At 45.1% G+C, this 20,859-nt stretch overlaps 2 protein-coding genes across 3 annotated transcripts; one reads left to right on the top strand and one right to left on the bottom strand.

The window, feature by feature from the left end:
* The first annotated feature begins 11,773 nt into the window (after nt 1–11,773).
* Nucleotides 11,774–13,651, top strand: LOC109944627 (patatin-like protein 1). Its single transcript, XM_020549396.1, has 3 exons — nt 11,774–12,204; nt 12,398–13,052; nt 13,191–13,651. The coding sequence occupies exons 1-3, from the start codon at nt 11,873–11,875 to the stop codon at nt 13,425–13,427; spliced, it is 1,224 nt and encodes a 407-aa protein (XP_020404985.1). The 5' UTR covers nt 11,774–11,872; the 3' UTR covers nt 13,428–13,651.
* A 2,464-nt stretch (nt 13,652–16,115) lies between these two features.
* LOC103648157 (disease resistance protein RGA5) lies at nt 16,116–20,236 on the bottom strand. Of its 2 annotated transcripts, none has more exons than XM_008672647.2 (3): nt 20,041–20,236; nt 18,960–19,929; nt 16,116–18,545 (listed from the first exon to the last, which is right to left on the bottom strand). In XM_008672647.2, the coding sequence occupies exons 2-3, from the start codon at nt 19,916–19,918 to the stop codon at nt 16,370–16,372; spliced, it is 3,135 nt and encodes a 1,044-aa protein (XP_008670869.1). In that variant the 5' UTR covers nt 19,919–19,929; nt 20,041–20,236; the 3' UTR covers nt 16,116–16,369. The 2 variants fall into 2 exon arrangements, with proteins under 2 accessions (XP_008670869.1, XP_020404299.1); XM_020548710.3 differs by having other exon boundaries at nt 16,235–18,545; nt 20,031–20,132.
* Between the last annotated feature and the right edge of the window lie 623 nt (nt 20,237–20,859).

Raw genomic sequence — 20,859 nt, 5'->3', positions numbered from 1 at the left:
AGACAGAACTGGCAAAGCACATAATCTCAATTGAAACTCCTTATATTTTATAAAAAATTACAATTGATTGTGTAATTATGTTTAGTCTGCTTACATGGCTGAACTATCAAATGCTTACATGGCTTAACTATCAAATAAGCATACAATTTCCACAGGATCCATAATGACATACATTGTCACTTATAAAAAACTGCACCTCTGAAAATAAAGGAAATATGAGTAGGGGTTAGAGTATTTCCCTCACACTTTCAATTTAACATGCATACCATCTACAGGTTGAAAGTATAGAACTGAAAATAGAAAGCTACACACAGGGTCGGCCCTGAGAATTTGGTGGCTCGGTGCAAGATAAAAATTGAGGCCCCATTGACCATAAATACCAAAATTTATGAATACTACGATGCATTGAACTCCTCTATATGTTTCTTGGTTTTCCTTTTTCACTACTAGATGCATGTTTTTTAGTGGACGACATGTGGAATGTGGTGACTAGAACACAATAACCTATACTCAGAAATATAAAAGAACATTTAACTATTTAACTAGTAAAGATTGGTTTGAGGCGAAAACTGATTCGCGAAAGTAGAGTAGCAGACCTAGACGAAGTTACGGAGGGTCGAGGCAGGGCACACTCAGCGTTCCCTGTCGCTACCGCTAGGCACGGCGCGTGACAAGCCGTGGTCTGGGCGGACGGCAGAGCAGCGGACAGGGCGATCCCTCCTACCTGTCGCTCTAGCTGCTGCTGGTGCCGGGCGATTGCTATAGCCTGGACAATGTGAGCGAAGGCTTCCACGAGAAGGCAAGAGGATTGCAGCTCAAGCGTCCACGAGAAGCCAAATAATCGAGCTTAAACAGACCTGCATACTGTACGTTGATGGGCTTTAGCCTTTATCGATCTTTGTGTTGTAATCTACATAAACTACTGTGGAAAGGGGCCTGGTTCTTAGAGGCCCGGTGCGGCCGCACCGTCGGCACCTGTTCAGGACCGGCTCTGGCTACACCTATACAAATATCTGTTACTTTATTAAAACAGTAAAGAATAGTCTGTTCTATCATTCTCGATTCTGCCCATTGTACCTTTCTCATTTCCCATCCTCAACCTCGCGCCCGCTCCCTTGATCCTGCCTCCCGACGCCGCCTCCTACGACGCTCAGCAACCGCCCTCTTCCCACAACTTCCTCTCTCATTTGTTGCCCTCCCTCTCCAACCTCCGTCCTCCTCGCGCTTCCTCCCGATGCCGGGCCCTCGCCTCAGCCGCCCGCGACACCATCCGCCACCTCCAAGAACCGGCGGAGTACACCGTGGAGGCGCAGATCTGAAGGTAGGTCATTGGCGTGCTCTATCTCCTCCGTCAACTGGCTGGATCCGGTCGCATCATCACCAAGAACGAAGGTAAAGCCTGTTCATGGAGCCCTCTTTTACTGGGGTCTAAATCTCCCGTGGTGGTCGAAGCGGGCATCGTCATGCTCGCGGCCCCGCGCTGGCGACGGCCGGCAACGAAGTGGTCGTGGTCGAGGCAAAAACAGTTCTCCTTCGTCACGATTGCTCAGACCGCAAGTTCTTGTGCATTAGGGTTCCTTGCCTTGTTTCTCGCGCGCCTCCCCCTCCCCCATCCATTATTTGGAACTGGATGGTCCCAGACGGCGCTGCGCAGGCAGCTAGCGTGCCGACTGTGGGGCGTGTTCAACCTCTCGAAGGCATTCATCAGCGTTGTCTGCAGTCTCGGCTTCTTCATTAAAAGCAGGTTCCAGGACGCAGCCGAGGTTGCCGACTTCGTGCACGTATGTCGGGTCTAAGCAGGAGGTGGATGTGTTCAGGAAGGTGGTCTGCGTTCTAGGAGATTGTCAGTATCACCGTTGGGGCTACCTCCCTGAACACATGAATATCTAGCTAGTGGACGGCCGGCGGAGAGTCTGACATATAGCTAAGTAAGGGGGCTCATATACTGGGTGGCAGTGGCACGTGCTTCACTACTACGCGCGCACGTTGGACACACGTACGTACGTGCTGCACGCCATGCATGGGTTGGAATGTTGGATGACTCGTCGGCAGATGACCTTTAATTTGTTTGTCCGGTGTTTAGGCGCCAAGAATGCATGCATGCATGTGTTCCATCATGCATGGCGCTGGCGCTGGCGCTGGCGCCTCTAGCTAGGGAGCTAGAGCTTGCTCCTTGTGTTGATCCAAACCTCGACCACAGCCTAATTGTTTTTCAGCACGATGGGTCGAGGGTGCAAAAGTGGGTGGTACGTTGAGGGAGATGCCTAGCAATTCCCCCATCATGGGACCAACGTATAGTCGATCTGTTTGAAGAATAGAACGCTCCGTCTCGTTAGTTTTGCTCTCAATCTATATTTACACCACAACCTAAAATCTGCAGCTTACTATCGGTCACTAAAAGCCCTTTTAACGTCTTACTATCCATCGCTAAAAACATATGCCGACTACACATATCCGACGCTATAAGTGCCGTCGGGATAAATCTATAGCGACGAACAACTTTTGCCGACTGATCATTTAGCACTAATAAAACATATGCTGACTGATAGTAAACGGATGGATGTAAATCAAAATCTTTCATAATTTTTTCTAATCTCATTCCATTCATATGGAATAGGAATAACCGAACAAGGTACACCGGCCGCCACCAATACACCGGACGGAGACCGGTCAAATTCGAATCAAAACCAAAATTTGAAATTACTCGGCCGTAATCGACCGATTAATCTGTCCACAGCGCGCTGAACGATAATTTAAACCGCGGTAACAGATCTCGCACGGCACACATATAAACGACGATAAAACCAGCTGCTGTTTGCATTCGTCGTCCGAAGCGGAAACAAGCTGCACCAACATTACAGACGTACGTATATATCCAAATTAACAGATTACTTCAAGGGACGGAGGAAAAGTAAAGAGCACGTTTGTTTCGTTTCTAGCCATATCTTGTGTCGCACTTTATCCTAGTCAAGTTTGATCATTTTAATTTGGCAAATGCTTGTCTCATAGTCATAGCTAAATTTAGATAAAGGTTCCGCTTAACTCCACATAAAATAGACACTACCGGAAACGGGGCACTCGGCAAAGCCTTAAAAACGCTCGACAACGGCTTTGCCGAGTGTGACACTCGGCAAAGAAGGCTCGACAAACAGTGCATCAGCAAAGCCTTCTTTGCCAAGTACTTTTTCTCGAACAATCGGCAAAGAAAAGCGGCCGTTACAGTGACGGGTGACGGAGACGGCGTCTTTGCCGAGTGTCACGGATGACACTCGGTAAAGGTAACTGACACTCGGCAAAGGAGTTACCTTTGCCGAGTGTCTTTCCAGAAGCACTCGGCAAAGAATACATCTTTGCCGAGTGACATCTGGGACACTCGACAAAGAGCCCGCCAGGGAGGGTCCCCATGTCAGGCTATTTGCCGAGTGCTCTGTGCGGCACTCGGCAAAGCCGGCCTCTTTGCCGAGTGCCAGAGACATAACACTCGGCAAAGTCACTAAACCGGTGCCTAGATTTTTGCTCTTTGCCGAGTATTATGACAACCTGTACATAACGCGTCATAGTTTTCTCGAAAATTTTTCAATTTTTTATCACAGCCTGTATATATGATATCATGACACGTGGATAAATTTCATGATTTTCTGACTTTGTTTGTGTTTTATACAATTTTTAAACATGTGGATGGCAAGTTCACGGACATGTTTAGTGAGCATGTTGCTCGAAGTTTCCGGTACGCTCCTGGAATCGGTCGTAACTTATGTTAAGTAACATGAATATCATTTTTGCATGCACGGTTTTCCAAGTTTCTAGTGACCTGCAGTTCAAATCTGAATTTTTCGAAGAAATTCAAATAAACGAACTAAATCTACTAACGATTGAAAACTCTGTTATAATTGTCCACAAATGATACATGTAGGTCTACATAGTGTAGGAACATACCATAAAAAGTTTGGAAGACAAAATCAAAAAAATAAAAAGATACTTTGCCGAGTGTCTAGAGAAGACACTCGACAAAGCGTCCTTTGCCTAGTGCCAACCCTCGGCTCTCGGCAAAGACTGACGGCCGTCAGCTTTGGGACGGCCGCTGACGGCCCTTTGCCGAGCGCCACCTTTGCCGAGTGTTTCACACTCGGTAAACGAGTTTGTCGAGTGGGGTCCTGTGCCGAGTGTCCAGCACTCGATAAAGAGGCTCTTTGCCGAGAGCCTAACTTTACCGAGTGCGGCTCTCGGCAAAGCCTTCTTTGCCGAGTGCCCGACAAAAGGCACTCGGCAAAGAGGCCGACACTCGGTAAAACCTCGGATTCCGGTAGTGAGAGTAAAAAGAATATGGCAGGACTCTTTTACACGTGACAAAAATAAAGAGCGTGGCTCTAAACTTTCTAGCCACACTTGCCTAAAACTTGTAGTTGTGACAAATTGTGGACGGAAACCAATAAATCCAGACAGCCCCTGCAAGTCTCAGATGGACCTGGCCAGTAGCGTATCTAGAATTTTACTATGGCCCTGTTTGGATCCTTCAAGCCCGGCTAGAGCTAGAGCTAGTTTCTAGCTCTAACTCTAGCCCAAACTAGCTCTAGCCCTCTACGTGTTTGGATCCAAGGGCTAGTTTACAATAAATGCTATTTTATAATCATTTGTCTCATTTAAACCTTTCCTTATCCGGATTTAGTGTGGCTTCTCCCACACACAAATAACACAAATAAATTTATTTTCACAAATCAAACATTCAAATCACAATAAGTTTAATTTCTGCATACAAATGCGATGTCCCATACGAACATACAAGTCCTTAATCAATATTAAAAAAAATTACACTCCATAAAATAAAGCATGAGCTAAGTCATCACGGAAGACATTCATGTTGACATCTTCAACAAGAGGTTCTAATGTGGCCAGCCGTGCCCCTCCACTACCTTTCCATGGATCAAGAAAAGAGGGAGGAGGAGGCTGAGGGAACGGAGGGAGGCGACGGCTGACCTGCTCGAGGACGGCGGCGCCGGTCCTTCCCTGCGTATCGAAGAAAAGAAACGGACCCAGGAACGTGCGGATCCCGTGCGGAAGGATAAGAGAGAAAAAAGGATTTTGGTGGGCCTTCCAACAAACTAGCCCCAATAATCACCCCTTGGTGAGGAGAGTTTTTTAGGGTGAGCTAGTTGCAAAAAACTGGCTCTAGCCCTCCTGTTTGGTTACTTTTGGGCTAGTTTGGCACAAACTAGCTCAAACTAGCTCTAGCCCTTGGATCCTCAACTAAAATCTAAGTATGTACATTTCATCAAATTATTTCGGTCAAACCATTTGACAATAATCCGGTGATAGTTTTAACATCTGAACGTTATTTGATATTGCATACACTAAATTATGCAATAAATTTTATATTCAAATATTTATATATTTTTTTAGCCAGGACCTTCTAAGAGACTCAATTTAGGTACGTCTTGACTTAAGTCTACACCCAACAATCTAGCATTCAGTAGCATCTCATGAGCCACACCAGACTATCTAAGAATCTGAACGATCAGATGTTGGATTGTCGATTTTTATGATTATATTTTTCCGTTCATCCAGTCATCCTCAGACTTCGTTAGATAGGTCCTGAGGCCATAGACTTGAACACAAAAAAATCACAAGACAATTAACATAATATTCTTTCTATGTTAAATATTTTTAGATATATTTTATTCTTTCTATAAATCTCTACTACCTATTAAGACGATAAGGGGTAGCCCATTCACATTTCCATTCCCGGCTATCACGTGTCTTTCTTATTCTCCCTCACACAAAGCCTATTCCTATTCCCATTCGAACCCACGACCTCTCAAATAAATGTGTTTGTAGCTACCACTACACCACATGTGTGTTTATGTCTACATCTATTATAGTAAAAACATATAATACATCTCTCCCGAAGCCCACCTGCTACCCTTGCACAATGTGTAGTAGTAGATAAGTATCATTGAGATTATTAAATTATATTTTTGGATTGAGGGAGTAGTATTTAAAGAAGAGCCTTGCATGCAATTTCTTTTGTTTGAATAATGTTTTCAACTTAAATACTTTTTTTGCATGTGTAACATTTATTCTCCGTAATATTTTTCCATGGATCTAACTTATAAATCATTTTCATAAACCAATGCCAAAGGTGAATCCATGTTTCTTACTTAGAAACCCCGAACAAACACCACTAGCACGAGGCGCTCGCGTTGGCGTCGCTCACCGACGACGAGAAGAAACTTGGCGACTGCCAGTTCGACCTCTGGAAGCAGTCCTACATGGCCCATTCGCCGCTGTGTACGGCAAGCTCCAGCGCAGCCGCCGCTTGGACGTGGTCCAGAGCGGCTGCACCGCGCTGTCCATCGTCAAACATGGGGACCTCATGGTCGTCGCCAATGTCGACGACTCTCGGGTTGTTCTGGTCATCACAACCTACGACGACAACATCACGCCGTCTAGCTCATCATCCACCTGAAGCCTAACCTGCCACGTAAGTCGCTACTGACCGACCATGAATTCTTGTGCGCTGGAATGACGACCATTGTTTTTGTTGTGTGAGTGTCCTCAAACAAGATGTATGTAGAGGAGTAGCACATCCGGTGGTGCAACGACCAGGTGTACTACCTCGCTGATGAGCCCGGGGTGCACTTCATTTGGCAGCCCAGCCAAGAGTGATCGGTACTCACCATATCGCGTGCGTTCGACGACTATTATATCAAGGATTGTGGCGTCATCTCGACACCGGAGGTGAGCAGAGGTGGACCGACAACAATGACCACTCGCCATCGTCGGGGTACCTTTTGTGCCGGTCTGCCTTTAATTCTCTTCGCAAACACACACTTGCATTTTTTGTTTAAGCAAGCGTGTATGGTGGTGCGTGCCTGATGACTAACGATGTACGACGGAACTTCTACCGGCAGGTGTGGCACGTGCTCTCCAATAATGAGACCATGCAAATCATGACATATATCGAAGTCTGCATGATACTGATGGTTGCAATGTAGTAGTGAAACAACTAAATTAAAATAACTAAATTTATGTATGGCTATGATCATAAATGGATTATGAAATATTTTCTTATAACAATATAAGACACATTTTGTATATAAGTTATCATGTTATTATATGTTCCCGTTGCAACGCACGGGGTACTGACCTAGCAGTATATTTATATATATACACACTAGGCACGTGGGGTATTGCATACCCCTAGCTACCCCACGGGACCTGGCTGCTGGCGTCGTCGCGTCGTGTCCCATGCATGCCGCATATGCGTGACGACGATGTGACATTGCCTCTCGCTCAGTGCGGATAGATAAAGAGAACTAGAGTAAAAAATAGTAAGCCGCCTTTCATTATCATTATTATATGCACAGCAGCGGTTTGGACGTCTCCGTCCGTCGTCGTCTTTTGATGAGTAGCTAGCACCTGGCCAGCTTTTGTTCTGGGTCTCTGTCTAGACGACGAGCCAGCTGCTCGTCTGGTCACTAGTTAGACCAGCTAGCTAGAAATTAGCTTAAATAATAATTGCTCGACCTTTTTTTTCCATTACATTCATTCCCTATTATTCTACACCGTACCCTCTTTGTAAAGAGTATACATGCACATCATCGACGTCCTTCAAATGGAGCGCCTAGCTGGTATGTTCCTCGCTCTTCTCTCCAGCCTGATCTCACTCTCTAGGCCCCAGCTAGCCGTGAATGGTAGAGTGTTCAAGATTAAGTTAGTCTATCATGCATCTATATTATTTATTTCTCAGTTTTTTTTATCCGTGGAACGAATTAGGATCCATGATGCATCGTCGTCATATTCCTCGTAACATAATAATAGATCCACGCCACCAAATTTAACGATGTACCACCTTATTATCTAGGATCGGTAAAGAGCCGGATTTCGGTAATGGTGGTTCTTCAAACCAATCACACACCGAATACAACAATTAATTATGTATTTCGGGCGACTATAGTGGCGATGGCATCATTTCTTAGGGCATGTTTGGATCAAATAAAGAGAAGGGCTCTAATGGGTAGATCGAGAGACAAAATTTTTAGATAAGTCTCCAACTAGTTGGTAGCCAACCAGTGACTAATTATAGCTACTTCAGGCTAGGTTCTAGCCTGACTAGTAACTAATCATGTGTACCTAAACATGCATGCCCTTATAAGGGCGCAAGTTAGAATTTTATATATTAGACATCAAGTATTGTATTGTAATGTATTGTATTGATAGCATAACAGTGATTATTAGTTTATATAGGTAGCTATTATGCTATGTAGTTCATGAATTCGTAATGATATAGGCCGGTCTAGAACCTTAGCAGAACATGCGGTCTTCTTTTGTTTGTTTACTGACACAATTGTAAGATAGATACTCTAAAATCTATATCCTGTTACGATTGGCTATAGTTTCCACATACTATGTATAGTTTTTTAAATTTGTCCATATTCATAGTTCTAATCTCTTTGCATAGCACCCTTGTATATCCTGAATATGTATTTAGTTGCAATCATGGTCATGGCTTAACTTAGGTAAACTCTAAGTACCATCACTACTACAAAATATTGTTTTATAGCAATGGGGCCAATTTTGAACAGAGGCGAAAATAGACCCCGGCCATCGTATGTACCCTTTAGTTTGGATTATGGTGTTTGATAATTAATATGTCCATTTAGATTAGTATTGTTTGCTAGTATACAATGTATACTTCAACGGATGCAAAATGCATGTGGACTCAGGCAACAAGGTGATTTAGATGGTCAACACCTCAAGCAAGGTATTTTAAGTTACATTAAAGACCCATAAGACATGCAACAGGTCCAAGACACTAGGTGCAAGCGACCCGGATGCAAAGATCATAGAGAAACAAAGTATTGTTGATTATATGCCTCATCTCTTTTGCCTATACAAATGGAAGTAGTGGCTGCTGCATGATGTTGGAATGGTCTGTCTCAAACTTGGTAGTATTTATTTGGAAGGACGATGCATATGGAAAGAGGCGACTTAGAACTTATAGATGGTAGCTTATCATGCCATTTATTGTTAACTATATATGTGAAAGTACTTATATAGATGACAGCTAATGTCGTCTATGTATATATATATATATATATATATATATATATATATATATATATATATATATATATATATATATATATATATATATATATATATATATATATATATATATATATATATATATATATATATATATATATATGTCTCCATATATAATGGTGTATGTATTGAATGAAACTTGTCTAGCATTTGGAGCCTCTGTCAGCATTGGACAATAGAGTCGGCTATGATTTACCAACTGCTTCTATGGAAAGTTGTTTGTAGAGGCGACCTTGTATTTCAGTCGTCTTTGAAAAGTTGTTTATAGAGGCGACAAAATTTAAGCATAAAAATCTCAAATGTAGTGAGTAAAGAGCAAGTCAAAAGAGAGAAAAAAAAAGTAGGAGACAAGAACACAATAATTTAGTCGGTAATATGACACGAGCTAGCTTAACTAAGTGCGGTAGGCCCTCGTGTTTCTGTCCTCATCAGTCGTCTCTACCAAGTTACCTTCAAGTTGATTAGCCTATTCATGCATAGTCGCTCTCGTGTGTGCGACAAAAATGTTGAGCTGGAATTCAGGGACATACACACACGTGAAAATTTTGGTGTAGCCACGCACACGGCCGGTCACCACAAATCTCTACCGTTTTAAACTAGACTAGATAAATCTAGCACTTTAAATTTCTCAACTAGCTAGTGCCATCAATTGACATGTGCGGATTATGTGCTTGCATTATTCTTAGAGCCCAACTAGTAGCTAGCTAAACTCTAGCATAGTTTTGATGACACTTAGCTGTATGTAAGATCTCAATCTTCATAAGCAAATATAGGGCGAAAAAGTTTTTATTAACAATCACATATATCCCTCTGTACCAAAATAAAATTAGTTTTACTATTTTATACATTCACACAATATTTGATGTATGTGTTATATATATGTGTTTATATTCATAATCATCTAGTTGAATATAGACATAAAAACAAATAATATTTTGAAACGGATGAAGCTGTCCTCCTCAATACAGAATATATATGTGGAGTACTGTTTTCTACTCCAGGGTGGTGTGAGCAAGTGGCAAAATTGTTAATATTACAGTCAACTTGCCGATACTCTATATAAATACACGAAAAACAAATTAACAAGGGACACCACCTAGAGGCCTATATAAATAAAAGAAAAACAAATTATAAATAGGTTAAGTTACAAATTTCGATCTGTTTTTGTGGGCCTCCACGTAGTGGATGTGAGGGCTACAAAGGAGTGTGTTTGTATGCGGTATGCACCATTTTTTTTTCATTTCATGTATACACGTTAATTCAACAAAACACACTACTGTTTTATCTAGCACGTCCTTGTTTTAATATCATCTTGCTTGAATGACAAAGATCACTGGATCCAAGATGAGCTATAGCAGCCTTTATAATGTTGGACGAGACGATATTTTGAGTAAAAAAGAATCGTTCTGTATAGCACAGTCCAAGGACAAGAAAGATTATAATAAAATCACGTTTCATACATTATTGGGATGTATAATTTTTTATTATAACATATATATTACTATAATATTTCTAATTAATATAAATTTTTATAAATTTGCGATGTATGTGAATCTAATAATCATGAAAAATACTACATCAAGATAATAAATAAATTAATAATGAAAATTTTAATTATTATCGAATGAATGAATAAGTCGCGGTAATGTTGCTCAACTCGATACTACCGGTTGTAGGAAAGAACCGGCCGTGTTGCTCAACTCAATATTGTCAGTTTAGCTGGTAGTGAAGTTTGACATCACTATCGGGTTTTTTTTTTACCACGCATGCATGCTGATAGGAAAGCCACAATCCTGTCATTTTTCTTTCGCCAGTTCATTTTTCCGTTATGATGGCTTATTAGAGCATCTCCAACAACGTGACATATAAAAATGCCTTATAATTTAAAAATAAGTAAATTTTATAAAATTTAGGGCACCAATAAAACACTCCGCTCCAACAGTAAAGCCCCAAATCTAGATAATAGGGCAGGACACTACGGTGTAGTATATTTGAGGCACTTGAGAGGGTGCCCTATAGTTTTTTGACAAAATTTGTTGAATTGAGTTACTGTTGGAGTGGTTTTTACTGTGTAGAGCCCTATATTTCAATTTGAGGCACTAGTTTAAGGCATTGTTGGAGATGCTTTAAGAGCATCTCCAACAACGTGACCTATAAAAATGCCTTATAATTTAAAAATAAGTAAATTTTATAGAATTTAGGGCACCAACAAAACACCCCGCTCCAACAATAAAGCCCCAAATCTAGATTATAGGGCAGCTCACTACGGTGTAGTATATTTGAGGCACTTGAGAGGGTGCCTTATAGTTTTTTGACAAAATTTGTTGAATTGAGTCACTGTTGGAGTGGTTTTTCCTGTGTAGAGCCCTATATTTCGATTTGAGGCATTAGTTTGAGGCATTGTTGGAGATGCTCTTAGTAAGTCGACGAAGCTTTGCTCCAAGTTAGCGTGAAACATGGGAAAAGCATGTGAGGAAAGGGCTGGAGAAAGTTCGATCACCGCTGCCGGCGTATGACTGGAAAAAGAGAGATTAATAAGCCACGCAGAGAACGTGCAGAGCTAAAACTTGTCATTTTCACTACAATTCATACTGTTGTGACTACAATCTTTGTATTATAAATAGCTTGCCAGAGCCAGCGAATCCAGAGCACAAGATCCAAGAAACACAACTGCAAAAGCGAGGACTGGAGTACTCCTTAATTCCTTCTTGGATTCTCTTCTACTCTAGAGCTCTGCTAGACCGATCTCCAGTTAAGTTTCAGACACATGGAGAGCAACGCCTCGTCCAACTGCGCCACCGTGCCGCAGCCGCCGCCGTCGACAGGGAAGCTGATCACGATTCTGAGCATCGATGGTGGCGGCATCCGCGGCCTCATCCCAGCCACTATCATCGCGCACCTCGAGGCCAAGCTGCAGGAGCTGGACGGCCCAGATGCTCGGATCGCCGACTACTTCGACGTGATCGCCGGGACGAGCACCGGCGCCCTTCTCACGTCGATGCTGGCGGCGCCGGACGAGAACAACCGGCCGCTGTTCGCCGCCAAGGACCTCAACACGTTCTACCTCGAGAACGGGCCCAAGATCTTCCCTCAGAAAAAGTATACGCCGTTCATATCCGCCTGACGCTCTTTCTTCTTCCTTTTGGTTTGGTAGCTCTCTGTCACTTTCATTCATGCGTCAGTTAGTTCGGCTGTTCTTCGTGTCGCATGCATCGCATCTATCCACCAACTCTAAGCTACACCTACCCAACGGGTCCAGCAAATTCATACTGTGGTTTGTGGTGGTGCACAGGGCCGGGTTCCTGACGCCGGTGGCGAACCTGCTGGGCCTGGTGAAGGGTCCCAAGTACGACGGCGTGTTCCTGCACGACAAGATCAAGAGCCTGACGCACGACGTGAGGGTGGCGGACACGGTGACCAACGTCATCGTGCCGGCGTTCGACGTCAAGTACCTGCAGCCCATCATCTTCTCCACGTACGAGGCCAAGAACGACACCCTCAAGAACGCGCACCTCTCCGACATCTGCATCAGCACGTCGGCGGCGCCCACCTACTTCCCGGCGCACTTCTTCAAGACGGAGGCCACCGACGGCAGGTCCCGCGAGTTCCACCTCGTCGACGGCGGCGTCGCGGCCAACAACCCCACCATGGTGGCCATGTCCATGCTCACCAAGGAGGTGCTCCGCCGGAACCCGGACTTCAACGCCGGCAGGCCCACCGAGTACACCAACTACCTCATCATCTCCGTGGGGACCGGGTCGGCCAAGCAGGCGGAGAAGTACACCGCGCCGCAGTGCGCCAAATGGGGCCTCTTTCAGTGGCTATACAACGGCGGCTTCACCCCGATCATCGACATCTTCTCCCACGCCAGCTCCGACATGGTCGACATCCATGCTGCCGTTCTCTTCCAGGCCCTCCACTGTGAGAAGAACTACCTTCGCATTCAGGTATAGTGTATGTACAGGATACATGAAAACATCTAACATGGATATACTAAAGCAAAAAAAAAAAACAAAAATGTTCTTCATATAAAACGGATGACGACCATTGATGGCTGCTATTATATTGGACGCCTGTGTGTGTAGGATGATACTCTGATTGGGAACACATCGTCAGTGGACATCGCGACCAAGGAGAACATGGAGTCTCTGATCGGGATCGGCCAGGACCTGCTCAAGAAGCCAGTGGCCAGAGTGAACATCGACACAGGTGTGTACGAGCCCTGCTCCGGCGAGGGCACGAATGCAGAGGCGCTAGCTCACTTCGCCAAGAAGCTCTCTGACGAGCGCAAGCTACGCAAGCGCAATCTCGACTCCTACTAGCATGCTTGAAGGATCATGTCAGCAGAGAAGCTTGAAGGAGCCCTGCCCTGCGCCTACACTAGCTAGCAATGTGCCTCACATAGATGCATGGTATTGGTAGCTAGTCATTTCTTACTTTTTATAACTATATTAATCAGGAAACATACACATATGTCGACAAATAAACATGTAAGTCCAATCATCATTTGTTTGTCTATTGTCTCAAAAGAATGATTTCATTCTGATGTGCGGTTGTTTAGTCTAATGACCTTCGTGATGCAAGCAGCCTCCTTTCTGGATTGCAATCTTGTGATTGACAATGGCAACAACAATGATATATACATATATATAATCTTGTGGTTGACGATGGCAACATGTAAACTCATCCACTAGTTCGGCTTCAGAAGCTGTCATTGTTGGAACCACCGGCGAATTGACGGCGTTCACCGGCTGCAAGAACACTGAGAACTAGAACACCAGAGAGCTCGAACGCTCCTGCACACGGAAGACAGAGTATTTTCCGCTCACGCCAAAACTGCGCAGCGCATCACAATGCATAGATAACATTAGTTCCACAGCGCGATCCGAGTTCCCCGCCACGCCTCGCAGCTGCACGATGTGCCACCATTTTCGGGCGCTCGTGCGACATGCACGGCATGCGTGTCGTGGCGGGAGATATGCCTGGACGCGGTCACGGCGTGCTCTGGGCAATCTCTACAGAGCACCCGGATTCTACGCGAAAACAAAATATGCAGACTAAGGGCCTGTTTGTTTAACCCCATGGATTATATAATCTAGATTATTTTTGGAGGATTATATAATCTGGATTATATAATCTGGATTATATAATCTGAGTAGTCCCGTTTGTTTATCCAGATTATTTGAGTTGTTAATAGGATTCTTTTGTATGAGGAAGACAATAATGTCAATGGTGGGTTATAATGGCAATGATGGGTAATTTCTAGGAAACTTGAAAGGGTAGTGGGGAAGTGGGAAAAAAATAATCTGAAATAAGCACCTCCTCACTTGCTTATGGATTATCATAATCCAAGGGGTTAGATTATATAATCTCGGCAAATAAGCTGGACTGTTTGTTTGCCTCTTAAGATTATTTAATCCAGATTATATAATCTGAGGGGTAAACAAACAGGCCCTAACTAATGCACCTAGCTATGACAGGATTACAAGCTGGTGAAAAAGGCAACAGTCATGACATCCGCCGGCTTGCGGAAACATTCTGGCAGAGAATAATCTGTATAGAATTGAATCAGCAAGCTCCGGATGAATTCATGGAGACTGAAGGGACGCGTCAGCTTCACCCAAGCACGACACCTGAATTTTTTTATGATTTCTGGGCCGTGACAGGGTCTTCTTGATGATGGATGCCACCCCAAGATCGCCTGCTGATCCCCACAATGAGGTCACCTGAAGTGGATAGATCATATAGTACAAAGCAAATACTCATACATGTGCGCGCATACACTTGCCCCTATGCACATGCTCAAACCCCCCTACGAGCACCTTTGCAGGACTCAAGTCACCACAAATGCCAAAACATTTCTAGAGACAACCAAATTAATTAATGAAGATGGGCACAAATTGTAACCTTCTCACGAAATGCCCGACTGTTTTAATACATGGACACATTGGTTTAGAACGTGGGCTGATCTTCATAAACAAGAAGAGGGTGTCCAAATAAAGGAAGCTTGCCGACGGTTAGAGTGCACGGCTCTACAAATTTTTGCGCAACATGGATGGAGGTTTACAAATCGAATTGCTTCGTAGTTTTGTCTATGGATTGTGAGTATTTTTCTGGTTATCAAATCGTGGTCTTTTATGGTATGTTTCAGCATGTAAAAACTTTCTGTGTGTTGGCTAATCCTCTAAATGAGGAGAAGCTGAACTGGTATTCATTATCTAAAAATAGAGGAGGTGGTCGCGAGGAGCAATACCTTAGCGGCTCTCATATTTTTCTGTTGCAACAATATAATTATGTGCTAGTACTTCTATGTCATGTTAAAAACTCGATCGGGAAAGATAGACTGTCCTCCCGATATTATATTAAGAAGAGACCGAAACATACTCCCGGCCTAAAAAATCTCTGAACCCTTGCCCCATCACTAGTAGACCGTTACTGCTCACTATACAATGATCCAGCCGAAGGGTGACGTGCAGGACGTAACCGGAAGCGGACGGGGCACAACGTGGGGATTTTTTTAACAAGCCTGCAATTCGCTCCCGAAGGAAATTGAACTCATGAATTAGAGGTACTCTCTCCGGTTTCCTATTAGTTGTCGTTTTGGATAAGGCTCGAGTCAAACTTATAAAATTTTGACTACAAATAACTATTTTGTTATTTAGTTTTGGAACCTAATATTTATATGCGTCAATTTGTCATAAAAAGTACTTTTATAAAAGTATAAATGTATTAAGAGTTCATTTGTATTTTAACAAAAAAACATTGGTCAAAGTTATATTTTGGAGACCGTGTCATTGTCCTAAACGACAACTAATAGGAAACCGGAGGGAGTACTACTTAGAAGCCTTAACCATTATGCTAGAGACCCTTTCACCTTCTATGTCTTGTTATAAGAGAAAAGAGGACCTATTTTTTTGTGCTCACTCAGTATATATCCTTTTAGCTATTTGAACGTGAAACTGAAGTGCTCGCTATTTATTTCTAAAGACATGCACATTGTTGTAGTTTCAGGAGGGCTGACAAGTAACCCCAGTTGTTGCATTATTGTTGAGTACAAATCCACAACACAGTGAAAGAAAAACACACAGAAAATACTTGATTTGTAAAAAACAGCATTACGACAATGTAAATGAAGTTGTAAACAACTATTCAAATTACGAAGAGTACACTTCAATTTGGAATCAACACTAGTGGGTGCCATATGCTGACATGCTCCTAGTTCTTCTTCTTGTCTCTTTCCCTGGGCGATTGTGTCGTACGGTCATCATTCCCTGGGCGATTGTGATCCGGATCCGGTTCGGCTCTGAGTCACATTTGCATCTTCTGTCAAGTCATCTGGTGCCTGAACATCGTCTTGCTCAATGCCATTGATGTAGAGGTCGATCGGGTTGCAATGCTCGACGATCTGTTTCCTTACGGCCTCCACTATGATCTTGACGCTGGGGCTGTTGGCGTAGTGTTCCCCGTAGCACAGAGCAATGTCCGTGATCCTGTGGATGTTGGCGATGCCCGATGGAGCCCTGGTCTGGGTTGGCAGCGTCGCAGCGAACTCCAGCTGAAGATATGCGAGATTTGGCAATGCTCCTATCTCGAAGGCGAGCCATGGCACTGGGCAGTTGACGAAGAACTTCCGAAGCAGAGGGAAACCACCGTCCTCGATCACTACAGCTTCTGTGGGGACGAAGTCCAGGCCTAGCACCAGGGTGTGCAGCTGGGCCAGGTCGGCAAGCACCTTGAGATCATCTGCCGTGATGCTGCAAATGGTGATCTGCAGGAAAGACAAGTGGTGTGAAGGCACACTGAGCCACCGGAGAACGCCTGCAAACACGCCCCCCGTCACCTTGAGCTTCCTGAGGTGCTCGGGCGGATAGGAGAGGGTGCCCAGGAACTCCATGGAGCAGCCGAGTCCGCAGTGAATGGTTAGGGACTGGAGGTGGGACCACCTGCCGATGGACGACAGAAGCGCCGCACGGCACTCTCCGTCGGTGGAGTGGCAGAAGGACCACGTGATCTTGAGCACCTTTAACCATTTTAGGTCGCCGAGAGCCCGGAGGAAGCTCACGGGGTTCTCGGTCAAGTCAACAGTGGCCAGCATCTCGAGGTCTTGGAGATGCCGTACATCGGGCGTCACTCTCGCTGCTGTTTCCATAGGACCACCACCGCCGCCGCCGCCGCCAACGAGAAGGGTAAACAAGGGAACCCGTGAGCCCACAATCTGCTGCTTGTTGGGCAGCTTGCTTATCCTCCTGACCCGTGTCCCCCTCAGATCCAGGTGCTTCAAACTTGTTAGCTTGAACACTTGGAGTGGGAGCTCATCGCTGATCTGCGTGCAGCTCGCGTCCAATGTCTGCAGACTCCACAGCTCCTTGATCTCCGGCGGGATCTTGCTTGTCGGAGTGTTCCTGACGCTCAGGTACGTCAGGAAATACATCTTGCTTCTGCATATCTGCAGCAGGTCATCGTCCTTGAGATTCTCCCAGCCTTCCAGATCCAGCACCACCAAGTTGACGAACTTGTCCATAGGGATGCCGCTGACAGCACCTGACACAGCCAGGGAACGTGTCTGAGATAGATCAATTTGTTGAAGCAGAGATGGGAGATTTGGGTCAGGATGGTGAAGGATTAGCCTCCGCTGTGTCCTGTTGTTGTTAGCTCCTGCTCCTGCTAGTAATAAGTACTTCTTGAGGCTACTGGCGGTGAAATAGAAACCCATCTCTGCAGATTTGGAGGCAAGGAACTGCTGCATAAAATGATTGACGTGCCACTGACAGTGGCAGCCCTCTTCTTCATCCGGACAGTGCCTACAGTCAGCACCAGCAACACGCGTGATGACATTCCTGTCCGCCAGATGCGGAATAGTAAAGCGCATCGCCACTTCATTGTCTTCGTTCCATCTGAAGAAGAAGAAACGGTCATTGTCGAACTTGTAACCAGAAGGAAACATGGTCATGCATAAAGATTGTAGCTTGGACTCATAAGGAAGGTCATCATAAGCAAGGGACAATGCTCGTTCGATACATTTCGGTAGTCGTTGGGGGCCTTGCTCCAGCTCGCTGCTGTAAACTGCAAGGGTCCTCTGATCCTCGGCGTCCTTCTGCTGCAATAATTGTTCTTTAAACAAGTCCGCCATACCGATTATGAACAATGGTACACCTTCACATCTGATCAGTATTTCATCACACAATGGCTGCTGGCAATCATAATCATCCACAGACGAAGGACCAAAGGCGCTTGCCAGAAGCAGCCTTTCCGAGTCTGTCCGATTCAAAGGCTTCATCTGATGCACAAGCCCATCATCAGAATCAAAGCAGCATACCCATGACAAACTTATAACGCGTGTTGTGATCAATATTCTGCTATCAAGATTATTGTTAGGAAATGCATCCTTGATCTTCTCCCAATCTGATGTGTCCCATATATCGTCAATAATGATGAAGTACCTAGCATATATAACGTGCATGCAGTGTGGGTATATATATAAGAGGAAAAAAAACACAGCAATTAATTAATAAGATCAAAAGTACATTAATTTAACATTTTGAATGCCATGGTGCAGGCTAAAATGACTGTTTAAACCATTGTAGGCTAAAATTATCTGTTTTTGCAGTAAATATGAAAGCAAACATTAATTTCAATAAGCATTAGAGTTTAAACTTAACATCTAGATAAGGAAAATACAATAGCTATATAATTAAGAAGATTAAAAGTTGATAGCTAGGATTTAGATGACATGAAAAGATGCAGCAAGGACTTATATTATATAACTGCTGAAGCTAATTAAGGATTTCGAATGAATACACACGTACAGTAGTAAAAAAATCTACAAATTGCTTGAGATGCCATGCTGTACGTACCTCTTATCTCGCAGGTGTTTTGAGACGAGGTGAATAAGCAGCTTTATTGTCTTGCGTTGTGACTGGCTGGACGACGTCAATGCTGGTGCTGCTCGATCAGAAACTTGAGAGAGGATGTCTTGGAGAAGAAGCTTGTTTCTGTCCGGCCCCCGGGAGAACCGAGCCACAAGGTTGCACTGGAAAACGGAAACAGTAGCGTCCTCGGCCTTCTTGCGCCTGTGGACTTCCATGGCAAGAGTCGTCTTGCCCATGCCCGGAGGTCCGACAATGGACATGACTCTCAGGCTCTTGTCCGTCTCCTCCCGGGGTGTGAGCCACCTGAGGAGCTTTTTCGCCGGGCGGTCGATGCCAACAAGAGGGAGGGCGGCACTCGCCGTTAAGTTGGTGCCAGTGCCACTGCCACCACCAAGTTGGGGTGGTGCAAGCCCGATGTCGGCCTCAGGACGACTATTAGCTTGAAGAAGATGCTTAAACCTGCAGGGATGTTCGCTGCGATAGTAAAGCTGTTTTATGTTAGGAGAGAACGGATACGATCTATTGTTGCGGCTTAGGATGCACTGCGTGGCACTTCTCAATCGCGTTCGTAGCAGCGTGCGGCGTGAGGGATCAACTTCTTGGATGACGCTGTCGAGTTTACTGAAGACAAGCTCATAGTGCTCCATCCATCTCCTCGTGTCGGCATCCAGATGTTGCTGGCTAAGTGTCTTGAGAAACTCCGCAATGATGCTCAGCTCCGTCTCCATGAAGGCCAAGCAGCGCCGTCTAGTGTAACCTGCAGCGACGACGCAGCGACGGCCGGCAGCACCAGCACCCAGCTGTTGAGAGATACTCGCCCGAACGGGCTCCAACACGCTTAGTACCTCCGCGATCTTTGCCACCCTCGTGTCCTCCTGATCCTGCTTGTTGGAAGGAGAAGGCTGCTGCTTCCGGGAACCATGTGGATGTGGGTGCGCCGCCATGACACCAGTAGCTGCAGAATAAGAGAGGGAGAATATATATATATATATATAATGTCGATCGGCATTTATTTAGTTTATTTTCCCAAGCAAAAGGAGAGAGGGACACACGTACACACACTTACTTGATCCAGCTGCAGGATAATTAATGTCCGAGCTCTCGATCAAATCTCAGCCTCTAGCTTGCATTGGATGCATGCATGCAAGAGATCGAGCAATGCAAGCCACTCAGCCATGCAGCCTCGCCATCATATAGAGCTAGCAAGCAAAGGGCCATGGGGGACGTGTGTCGGTGCAGGTTTGATTCGGTTCCAAACCCCCGAACGCACGGCGGCACATCGATATCATTCATGGACGCCACCCAGTCCAACCAATTCCTTTCTTCTTACATGCACAAGCTTTTGTGTCAGTATGGGCTTCCTTTATTCTCATGCGGTCATGACATGCACCCCCATTCACGCCATCCTCCCCCAGATCGGAGGAGGAAGATGACACGAGCATCCACAAACATCGGCAGCAAAGTATCCAGTAGACCATCTGACGATGCTCCCTGCAGAGGCGCGGACGGTCCGTGGGCTAGACGGTCCGTGATCTGGCGCAGGAGCAGACTCCTCTCCGCACGTCCGGAAAGTCCGCGCCTGGAGTTGGATGGTCCGCGATAGCGCAGAGGTCTTCTGCGAAGGCGCGGACGGTCCGCGTCACATGACCAGATAGTCCGTGGCCTGGCGCGGGGAGGCTCCTCCTTTGGATGTTTCCGGACGGTCCGCGCCTGGGGCCGGACGGTCCGTGTGGCGTAGAGGGTCTTCTTCTCCGCGAAGAACCCTGGAATTCGCCCTAGGAGAGATCCCGTCGATAGGGAGAGTTCCAAGGGATTGCTCCGGGTCGACAGGCCGCCCGATGCTCCTCTAATAATCGGCGTAAAGTCGAGTACAGATTATAGTAGA

Source organism: Zea mays, chromosome 2 (assembly GCF_902167145.1).
Source record: "Zea mays cultivar B73 chromosome 2, Zm-B73-REFERENCE-NAM-5.0, whole genome shotgun sequence".
Lineage (NCBI taxonomy): Eukaryota > Viridiplantae > Streptophyta > Magnoliopsida > Poales > Poaceae > Zea > Zea mays.
This window is presented reverse-complemented; position numbering and strand designations above follow the sequence as displayed.

Coding starts and splice junctions, on each gene's coding strand:
- LOC109944627 (XM_020549396.1), top strand. CDS start 11,873: ATGGAGAGCAACGCCTCGTCCAACTGCGCCACCGTGCCGCAGCCGCCG. Junction 12,205..12,397: donor AAGATCTTCCCTCAGAAAAA/GTATACGCCGTT, acceptor GGTGGTGCACAG/GGCCGGGTTCCTGACGCCGG. Junction 13,053..13,190: donor AGAACTACCTTCGCATTCAG/GTATAGTGTATG, acceptor CTGTGTGTGTAG/GATGATACTCTGATTGGGAA.
- LOC103648157 (XM_008672647.2), bottom strand. CDS start 19,918: ATGGCGGCGCACCCACATCCACATGGTTCCCGGAAGCAGCAGCCTTCT. Junction 18,546..18,959: donor AAACACCTGCGAGATAAGAG/GTACGTACAGCA, acceptor TATATATGCTAG/GTACTTCATCATTATTGACG.